The sequence below is a fragment of the Arachis stenosperma genome, chromosome 10, assembly GCF_014773155.1.
Source record: "Arachis stenosperma cultivar V10309 chromosome 10, arast.V10309.gnm1.PFL2, whole genome shotgun sequence".
NCBI lineage: Eukaryota > Viridiplantae > Streptophyta > Magnoliopsida > Fabales > Fabaceae > Arachis > Arachis stenosperma.
The window spans coordinates 20,457,540-20,469,098 of record NC_080386.1 but is presented as its reverse complement, the minus strand read 5'-3'; the positions used below and the strand labels follow the sequence as shown (position 1 = coordinate 20,469,098).

The following is an 11,559-nucleotide window of genomic DNA, read 5'->3' as shown; positions in this document are numbered from 1 at the left end:
TTTCATAGGTACAACCACTAGCGAAAAAGGAAAAGGATACAACCTTAGAGCTGATCCCCCACGTCGGAGCGCTAATCGATATACCATGTCTGTTTTTAACCGGGTTACAAAGAAATGCAAGAAATTATACAAAGATGTAAAATTGACAATGAGAAAATGATGTGTGAAGATTGGACTTATTTATTTAGAATGCGTTTGTTGCTTATTTTTTCCGGTTTGTTGAAATATTTAGAATGTGTATTGGACTTATTGTTTCCACTAGATTGGTGGTCATATGACCCCATCGATATCCCCCATCAAATGCTAAAGCATACTGCTCACGTGGAATCTGATCCAACCAGTTGGTATGAGCCTCACCCCGCTCGTGTAAACGCTGATAACGCGTCTCGTACTCGCGAACTGTTCGCAAGTATCCTGTCGACAAAAAAAGACCCACTATAAACAACGTTCGTTATAATAACTGGGTTTAAGAATAACTGCAATAGTAACTATCATTCCGATATTGAAGATAAGCTTCTGTAGATACGGAGCCTTGAACTTCCTCAAGAAGTTGGACTCTATGTGTCTGATACAAAACATGTGGAATGCTCTGGGAGGAGACCAAGCTCCGTTACTACGAGTAATAGCTGACCTAATGGAATCGTGTCGATCGGAGATCAGGCCCACAGCATCACGTGTCACAACATGTTGTCGCAAGTTACTAAGAAAAAAATGCCAAGCATCATATGTCTCTCCCTCAACTATCGCAAATGCAATAGGCACGATATTGTTATTGCCATCCTGTGAAACTGCAACCAACAAACAACCCTTATATTTTTTATACAAATGAGTTTCGTCTACCTGCACTATTGGCTTGCAATGTCTGAATGCTCTAATACAAGGGTAAAAACTCCAGAAGACTCGGTGTAGTACACGAATATTAGGAACCAAGTCTTTCCCCCGATGCGCATGCATTGTTTCAAAATGAACGACTGCGGATGTCTCCTTGTGAACATGGCCTCAAACAATATCGGCAAAGTTTCGTACGAAGCCCAACCTCCAAAAATTGACTCCACTGCCTTCTGTTTTGCCAACCATGCTTTGCGATAACTTATAGTTTAGTTAAACTTCGACTGTACTTCCGTAATCACTGATTTCACCTTTATGGATGGGTCAACTTTTACCAATGGCTTTATTGCTTCTGCAATTGTGTTGGAATCTAGCTTCGAATGATATTGAGAAATGGTGGCCCTAGTACAGGTGTGATTACCATTGTACCTCCTTATCTCCCAACAGTACTTCCTGGACATTTTACTCACCCTAATCAACCAATCACAACCTGCGCCATATTGGGTGCATTTAGCATAGAAGGTCGTCAGTTCTGACTCATGCACCTGATAATCTACACCTCTAGGGATGGTATAATCTTTCATCGCCTTAATTACTGCCTTCCTAGAACTGAATTCCATTCCCACAGTAAATTTACCATCCATCAAAAGTTAATAGAATTATCAACTACGTTATCAAATGATATTTAATAAATTAATAATAACATAAGAATGTGAAATATTAAATTTTTCAATATACATGTTTAATTGATAATTAAACCCTAAACTATTACTAATTATATGCTATATTTATGCCTATTTACCGTTGTCTTAAATATTTGTACCAAACTCAACATATGCACAAATCATAATTTAACAAGTCATTATTTAAAATTATGAGTTACCTGCATTTACATATTGAAGAAACTCCGGTGCATGCATGACCTCCAAATCCTACGACTGCATGAAAGTTGTCTCCACAAATGGCTGCTGGTTTGCTAGTGCATTTGCCACATCCACCATGTCTGCCACCATAGCATCGTTAGCTTGATCTTCGTCTACACCCGGATCAATGACCTCGTAGTTACTTTCAAACTCTTCCTCACTATCACTGTTGTAATCTTCTAATTCAATATCTTGGTCCGCTGTAGATTGTTCGAACTCGATATACAGTTCGATGAACGATATTCGGGATCGACTTTTCAAGATACACTGAAAACATTTTTTACATGCTCGCTTCAACGGTCACGAATTTCGTTTGAAATTGAACGAACCCACCAAAGACAGATATAGGATATCTGTACAGAATACACGACACTTTTCTAGATATTTGAAAATCCATCTTCTCACAAATCACACATTTTAATTCTTCATATGAAAGTGTGAAAGGAATTATAATATCTAATGGATTTTCACACACAAATTTTACTGCTTTAGATATTTGTAATAAAATTTGGCCATGATAATACACTTTTAATCTCACTCTATCATCCATGATAATGGAGAAGAAGAGAAAGACAGAGGTGAGTTTCAAAAATTTGGAGATCGGAAGAAGAGGAAGATGAAGTGGGATGCTCAGCTTGGGTTGGGTATATATATATATATATATATATATATATATATATATATATATATATATATATATATATATATATATAACTCAAATCAGACTGTTCGACCGCTTTCATGGTGATTCGAATTTTTTTAAACAATAAAATCGGACTGTTCGATTAGTGAACGGCCCGCTCAAAAAAAATAAAGAAAATCCAGAAATCGCTGGGTCCGATTTGAGTGGCCTGTGAAATTTTTTTTCTGCAGTAAAGAAATCACTGGGTCCGATTTCTTTGGACCAAATAAAATTTGAACATCAATGTATAAAATCGGTGGGTCCGATTTTTTTTGCAGAGCGATCCATCAACCATAAATTGAACGGCTTAATTTGTGTTTCCTCTCAACTACAATAAATCAGACTCTCTAATTTTTTTCCGTCACTTAAACATCGTCACAACAGTATAAAACTTCCCTAAATTCTATAACCCAGCGATACACCAAACTTGGTGTCATATATAAAAAAATGAGCCTTTGCAATGATCAGGCTCTCGGAAATCTTGTTAATATTTAAAAGATTATTTCTTTCTGATGCCAATCCAGACATTCAGACAGTTAAAAAAAAACACACCAACAAAGCAACAAAAGGACAGGTAAATTAAATGCCCATAGCTTTCCTATTATGGACATTGAATTTAAATGTCATGTGAAGAAACCCCCTTGGAAATAGTAACCCACTACTATATTCTAGTAATGGTTCCAACACCAAGGCATGTCACTTCTAAAATTGTTTTCATCAATGGGGACAAGTGTCATTCCGCAATAGTGCCATCATTAACGACATAGTTTATATGTTTTCTAATTGATCGGTCAATATTATATTAACTGAACATTTTGTTAATTGTAATGTCATCTTGCACTAAAAATAAATTTCCACAAATTGTCACAGATGCATATCTCATCTATTATTAAAAGTAAGATAATCATTTTTATCAATCATGTTTGGGTGGTGGAAACCATCAATTAATTGATTAAGCAATTAAAAGCAATCAACAAATTTAAATTGTCTATAAGAAGTATGGGAAATTCAAAACTTTAATGAATCAATTCTATTTATAAATTTATACATTCACAAAAAATTCGACTCCGTTTTTAATCTCATACAAAGGCATATTCCTATGTTTCCTTATTTTTAAAATAAGACTTGAGATTTAGAAGCTCGAGTTACCTAAAGAGCTGAGGTGGAACATCTTGGATTGGATAAACAGAACCAAACAACAAACATTATTAGTTAAGCCGAGAAACTACAACAAGCATTCATATGAAAATTTAAACCTGACAATCAATCCTTTTTCTGTATTTTATACTCTAATTTGTAGTAAACAATCATAAAGGAAATAAAATTCACTACAATTATTTTACGAGTAAATAGTCAAATTAGTCCTTAAAAGATCACTCGTTCTTTAAATTAGTTTTCAAAAGATTTTTTTAATCAAATTCGTTCTTTAAAGATTTTAAATTAGTCATGTTAGTATTTCTGTCACTTTGTTTATTTATGGTGTCAAAATTTGTTAATGTGATATATTAAGTGACATCCCACACACATCTAGGAGTCTTAATTGACTATTAACATAATAAATCTATGAAATTAAATTAAATTAAAACCTAATTAAAAGGAGAACTTGAAGTATTGAAATCTCTCAATTTGAGGTTGATTTGATTTAATTTCATAAATTGATCATGTTAATGGTTAATTAAGACTCTTAGATGTGTGTTGGAGTGTCACTTAACGTGTCAAATTTTGACACCATCAACAAATAAAGTGACGAAAGAACTAATATGATTAATTTAAAATCTTTAAAAGACGAATTTGATAAAAAAAATTTTCGAGATCCAATTTAAAAAACAAATGATCTTTTAAAAATTAATTTAACCATTTACTCGTTATTTTACATCACGTGTTTCATTTCATATATTTTCTTGAAGGACTATTAGGATAAAATATTTTTTGCGTGGTAAACTTTTTTGGACTGGGCGTTGTAATGTTCACATATCACAATAGTTTAAGGCATTGCCATCTTGGACCTGTATTGGGCTAATGAGTCAAACCCGACCCAGTTGTATCACGACCCGCATTATACTTGGCCTTTTTCTTTTTGTCTTATGTTAGCATTGGACCCCAATCCAATAGATCAAGAGAAATTGATCTTCTGTAAATTAGGGTTTCCGCTTTTCAGTTTGTTCTCCCATTCCACAGACCACAATGAAGAAGAACGAGGGAGTCAACGAGAGGATGAGGAAGAGGAAGAGGAAGAATTATTCCATCAACCTGAAATCCGATAAAAGCCACTACAACCCTGCTCTCATAAGTATGCCGCTTCTCAATCTTGAATTTTATATTGTAATTTGTAACAGAGGATGAAGCAGTCTAATTTAGGTGTTGTTTGTTTGTTCAGAGAAGCAAAAAGAATTCTATAAGAATGCGAAGAATGTAAAGAAGTTTAAGAAGATGTTAAAGCATCAAACGGAGCAAAGCGATCATTTCTCGACACAGAAACTGATGATTGAGGTTCTTCGATATATCATCACTGTTATAGGTCAAGATTCTAATAGTTGAATCCATTAACATAAATTTTCTATTTGATGGTGCAGAATAGCAGTGCTGAGATGAAAGAGGATAAGTGCGAGAGTGAGAGGAGGCGGAAGAAAAAGTATTGTTTGGAAGAATTGTACAGGAAAAAGCATGAAGAGAAAGAGAGAGAAAGAATGGAAAGAGAAGCAGCAATGATGGCAAAGAAGGAAGAGAGAGAAGAAGCCCAAGCCAGGAGAAAAGCTCTGCGGGACAAAATGCTTAAGAAGACCAGAAAAGGGCAGCCTCTTATGAAATACAGAATTGAACATCTTCTGAGTACTATTCAAGCCTCATCTCAAATTTAACCATCCTAATCCTCTTGATTCAACTTCTGCAATACCAATAGTTGTTGATTGTGCATGTTTAAAATCGTTGTTAATCATAACAATTTTGTACTCAAATTGTTCCCGGTACCCTGCTCTCAGCCTTTCACCCTTGTAAACATTGTTTTATCCAAAGTTAACTCTCTTTATTGATGCCATGAAATATTTACTCAAAATTAGATAGAAAATCTGACAAACTTGAGATTTAGAGGCTTTCAAGTTACATGTAAAATAAATTGAACTTTGCTCATAATATTATACTTTCTAAAAATCTAAGGATTAAAAATGGTGTTTTTCTATTGTGAGACCTATTTAGAAGAGTAAGAACATGAAATTTTTTTAAAATGAAACAATGGGATTAGAGAGTGCCTAGAAACCGATTAAGGTTCATGTAAATCAATGGCTTTAGGGATGTCAACGGGATAGGGCGGGGATGCCTCCCTGCCCGCCATCTCCGTCCCCGTTCTTCGCCGTGGGAGAATATTGTTCTCCTTCTCCATTTTTCACAGGTCTCCATTTTCCACAGGGTCCATTTTCCATAGGGTCCTATTCTCCGTGAGGACCTCGTTCCCTGTCTCTCAGATAGTTTTGACTAATTATTAAATTTCATAGGAATAGAGCTGAAAGTATTCATTTTATACAAAACCAGCAAGATTTTATACAAAAAGTCTAAACGACAAAATAGTGACTTTTTTCAAAATGACGCAGTGGGAGACGCCACGACGAGTCAGAGCACAGAGTAATAGACGAGGTGAGGGACGTGGCAATGAATGGGAGAATGAACACGATGATAGAGTTGTGGAAAAGAACGCCACGAATATATAGAAATGCCACGAATATAGAGAACGACACGGTGAGGGTGATGGAACGGTGAGGGGTGACAATGTGGTGAGACGTGAGAGTGACGAACAGAGTTGTGGAAAAGAACGCCATAAATATAGAGAACGACACGGTGAGGGTGATTGAACGGTGAGGGGTGACAACGCAGTGAGACGTGAGAGTGGCGAGGGAGTGACTGCAGAGAGGTTGAATGGAGTATGGAAGACGCTAGGAATCTGGATGGAGTATGGAAAACACTAGGAATCTATGAATTGAAGAAAGGTTATAATATAAAAATGAGGATTATAAATTTTGAGTTTCTCTCTCTATATATATGGCATGTTAAATGACTAAAAAATTTATGAGAAATAAACTATTAAGGATAATTAAGTAAAATCATGAAATTCGGGAATTAGTGGGGACGGGGTGGGAATTACTGCTCCGGGTCCCCGTGCCTGCCTTAGGAGAATTTTGCCCCCGTTTTTATCCCCACGAAAAAAATTCTTCACTGTTGGATTTCTATTCGGGACGGTCTCTGCAGAGATTTTTGCGTTTTGGAGAGTTTTACTGTAACACCCTACCACACAGAGCCTTACGCTTAAGTCGTAAAGCAGAGGTGGCGAGGTATTACGACTTCTAAAAAAAATAAAATACATACTTATAGTAGTAGAAAGAAGATAATAGACTAGGAGCCTTGAAAAATGGGTAAAACAAAACCAGAAATGAAAAGCGCCACGCTCCGAAAGCGGAATAACTTGCGTGCGAGTCAAACTATAACTATCAAACGTAAGATAATAAAAGTATGAATAGAAAGCCAAAGGTACAAAATAACAAGCTCCTCACTCAGTCCGCGAAGTCAAGGCTGACTGGAGAATATATATATATATATATATATATATATATATATATATATATATATATATATATATATATATATATATATATATATATATATCCAAAACCCAAAATGTACATAAACAAAATCCTGCCTCTCCATAAACCTCTAGGAGGATCAAAAAGTGAGTTGCGGAGAGAAAGCTAAGTACGTGTATATACATCACTACACACCAAAATAACCCAGTAACCACTTCGCTTCAGGTGTCCAGACGCCTAATGAGATACCTTTCGACCTGAATCTGAAAAATAACAACATAGTATGGAATGAGAACCGGAGGTTCTCAGTATGGTAAAGGTGCCCGCATAGTTAATATAAAAGGTCTCGGAAAAGTCAGAGGCATTCCTAGAACTCCGACACTCAAAATCATCCTTAAATAAAATAAACTAAACCAAATGTTAGGTAAGTTATCTAACGTATTCTAGTTCTGAATGTAACTTTAACTTAATACTTCATTTTCTGTCGCCTCCAATCCTCCAAATCACTGGTGGAACAACCCTCTCCCCTCATACCTCCGTCAAAAAGGATTTCTCAGAAAACATACACATACAGTTCAAGCAAGGAAAACACAGATAGAGAAGCATTTACAGTAAGTAGAACAAGTAGCGGATAAGTAGAATTAAACAGCTAAGCAAACCAAAACAATGCACACTCAAGCAAACAAACAAATGCATATGATGTATGCATGTCCTATGGCTGATGAGTCTCATCTGTCGGTTATACAGCCAACCCGACAAGTCCTGGTAGTTAACCATTGGACAGTCCCTCTGTGTGCGCATCCCTAAGCTCAATAATATTCCATGGAGTCAAACTCCAAGCTCAAATATAATATTCCATGGAGTCACACTCCAAGCTCAATAGTATAGTATTCCATGGAGTTAAATTCCAAGCTCAAATAATATTCAATATTCATATTTATATGCATGCCCATGGGGGAATCCGGGGAGTTAAAGTGCCCGGTCACATCTTGCGACAGAGGGTCAACAAATAGTCTCAAATACACAAGCCACATAATAATCTCTTTCCCTTTTAAAATATTACCTCCAATCAAAACTCCAATTCTTAAAGAAACTTTGGCAATATCTCCTCTAAGACTCAAATTTCTGCCACCCTTCAAGGGTCCCAACTATCAAACCAAACACCTCTCAGTCACTCAAATCATTTCCAGTAACAAATTATTTCATAATCAAACAAATACCAATATTAAATCTTTTTTCAAACCGACTAACTTCAACAGCAAATTATTGACAACAGCTAAACCTCACATTTTATACCATATACACAATCCATCAATTATTCATTCATTTCACTCCTATCTTAGGGTCTTCTAGCCTATGTTTTCACGTGACATTAAACATTAACTACGAGAAACCAAAACCATACCTTTGTACGGAATCAAAATATTCAAAGCTCTGGAGAAACTTTCTGACTGAGCTATTGAAGAAGAAAACGTCCAGAATCGTCTGTGCCTCCTAAATCTTTTGTTGGCCAAACTCAAAGAGTAGAGGAGTTACATCACCGTCAGCTTCTACCGATCAAAAGTGGTGCTAACGTGTAGAGGAAGAGGATACGAATACTTTTATCGGATTATATTTTTTATTGGAGTTACGGATTGCAAGAAATCGAAGCCAGTAGTTTAGTGGGGTTTAAGTTCTTTTTTTTCTCTCTCGGCTACGCTCTTTTTTTTCTTTCTTTTCATCGTTCTCTTACGATATTCACACAATATGTGTGTGTATAAACCGCCTTTTACTTTCATGCTTTATGATTAATAATAATAATAATAATAATAATAATAATAATAATAATAATAATAATAATAAATGTAACAATAGTAATAATAATTGTAACGTAATAAATATAATAACAACAGTAAATTTATAATATTAGAGAGTAAAATTATATAAACTTATAATACATATAATATTCATATAATACTCATAAAAATTATATCCAATGTTTATAATAATAATAATAATAATAATAATAATAATAATAATAATAATAATAATAATAATATAGATTTGATTAAATTTAAATTATTATAAAATTAGTTCAATTACTAATAATAAAAATAATTTTCTAAAAATAAGGAATTCTAATTTTATAAAATAAATTATAAATTATTTATATTTATATTTTTAAAATTGAGGGTCGCTACATTCTATCCACCTTACAAAAATTTTCGTCCTCGAAAATTGATATAAAATAGAAAAGATTCATACTAATGTAACTTCCCTTCTTAAACATGTCAAAGAAAAATAGAAAGATTTAACATGTTTAGTTTACATATCCAGGATATTCTTATAACTTAAAAGTCTACGCAAAGCGGAAGATATAAGATAGGCTCGATGTAGAAGGGTTATAAAGCAGGCTGGTATTAGAACGACGGATTTATCGCTTCTAATACTCACTTCATCTAGCTCTTAAGTTCTGCCGATTCTAATGGTGTCACCTTACGTAATACAATCGAAACTGGTTCAGCCTCTGACACTAAATCTATCACAACTTACTTTTTCTCTCGACATCTAACTGGTTATCAAAGAGATATTTCTATCGGCCTAAATTCCTAGTCCGTATCCAAGTCCAAAACCACGTCCAGTTTTTCCAGTCCTAAACTTCCATATGCGGTTATGTAACCTAATCGAAAACGAGGTCCTAGCTCTACATAGAACAAATCTGTCCTACGCATTCTGTATCATACTTACCTCGATCTTGTCATGGCCAACCCGCATCTGCGGCTCTTCCACGCGGACAATCCCTAGACATGTGTTCTGGTGCTCTATATCGAAAGCACATTCTCAGTCCAGCCCTGTGCGGCTCCTCTGGAGCAGTCTCACCAAAGCCTTCCTGTAGCAGTGTCCACTTCAAGCAGCGATCCTCTGCGAGCTGGCTCTTCTTAGCTAACTCAGTGAAATTTGTTAGCTTTTGTGGATACACGTAATTAAAGATATCTCTCTTTAGTCCTTTCTCATACTGAGCACACTTCCATTCCTCATAATCGGCTGGATTTCCTTGACAAGTTTTTGAGAAACGGCACAGATTGTCGAATTCACGGGTATAGTCGGCAATGGACATATCCTTTTGCTTCAGCTGCATTAATTCCAATTCCTTTGCAATGCGAAACGCATGCAAAAATATCTCCCGTAAAACTCTGTCTTGAATCTATGCCAAGGGACATCCGTTAACTCTACCTATAAGGTATGACACAATTCTTGCCACCAATTCTGAGCATCTCCTTCCAACATATAAGTCACTATCTTTTGAGAAACGGCACAGATTGTTGAATTCACGGGTATAGTCGGCAATGGACATATCCTTTTGCTTCAGCTGCATTAATTCCAATTGCTTTGCAATGCGAAATGCATGTAAAAAATATCTCCCGTAAAACTCTATCTTGAATCTATGCCAAGGGACATCCGTTAACTCTACCTATAAGGTATGACACAATTCTTGCCACCAATTCTGAGCATCTCCTTCCAACATATAAGTCACTATCTCCACTGACTGTACTTCAGGAACATGCTGAGTGTACAAAAACCTCTCCACTTCTCGAAACCATTGATCAGCCTCAAGGGCATTGGCGTTTCCGTTAAACCGAGGTAGACCATTCTTGAGGAAATTAGTAAGGGTCATTGACCTATAGTATCGACTTATGTTACTCGTACTAGCACTAGGGTTTCCACCTCGATGTCCTTGCACTGGTTTAATCCCGAGATTTTCTCTCCGTATGCCTCGTTCGGATCCACGAGACGACATTTGGTCTCCGTTCACACCAAACAAGCGATATTAAGTTGATCAGTCTCAATATCGCAAGTTTAATGCTTCAAGTTCCAAATGCATGCTCATGAACATTTAGGCCACATATATCAATCAGATATCCTAATAGCACACACACACACCCAGAGTATGCCTAGAAGCATAATCAGTCCATCCCTCAGCCTCTATAGGAATGAACTGCTCTGATACCATAATGTAACACCCTACCACACAGAGCCTTACGCTTAAGTCGTAAAGCAGAGGTGGCGAGGTATTACGACTTCTAAAAAAAATAAAATACATACTTATAGTAGTAGAAAGAAGATAATAGACTAGGAGCCTTGAAAAATGGGTAAAACAAAACCAGAAATGAAAAGCGCCACGCTCCGGAAGCGGAATAACTTGCGTGCGAGTCAAACTATAACTATCAAACGTAAGATAATAAAAGTATGAATAGAAAGCCAAAGGTACAAAATAACAAGCTCTTCACTCAGTCCGCGAAGTCAATGGTGGCTGGAGAACATATATATATATATATATATATATATATATATATATATATCCAAAACCCAAAATGTACATAAACAAAACCCTGCCTCTCCATAAACCTCTAGGAGGATCAAAAAGTATGAGTTATGTAGAGAGAAAGCTAAGTACGTGTATATACATCACTACACACCAAAATAACCAGTAACCACTTCGCTTCAGGTGTCCAGACGCCTAATGAGATACCTTTCGACCTGCATCTGAAAAACAACAACATAGTATGGAATGAGAACC

At 35.8% G+C, this 11,559-nt stretch overlaps 1 protein-coding gene across 1 annotated transcript; it reads left to right on the top strand.

The window, feature by feature from the left end:
* Positions 1 to 4,521: 4,521 nt before the first annotated feature.
* LOC130956121 (stress response protein NST1-like) lies at positions 4,522 to 5,472 on the top strand. The gene is made up of 3 exons (XM_057883155.1): positions 4,522 to 4,723; positions 4,811 to 4,923; positions 5,007 to 5,472. The coding sequence occupies exons 1-3, from the start codon at positions 4,618 to 4,620 to the stop codon at positions 5,289 to 5,291; spliced, it is 504 nt and encodes a 167-aa protein (XP_057739138.1). The 5' UTR covers positions 4,522 to 4,617; the 3' UTR covers positions 5,292 to 5,472.
* Positions 5,473 to 11,559: the final 6,087 nt, after the last annotated feature.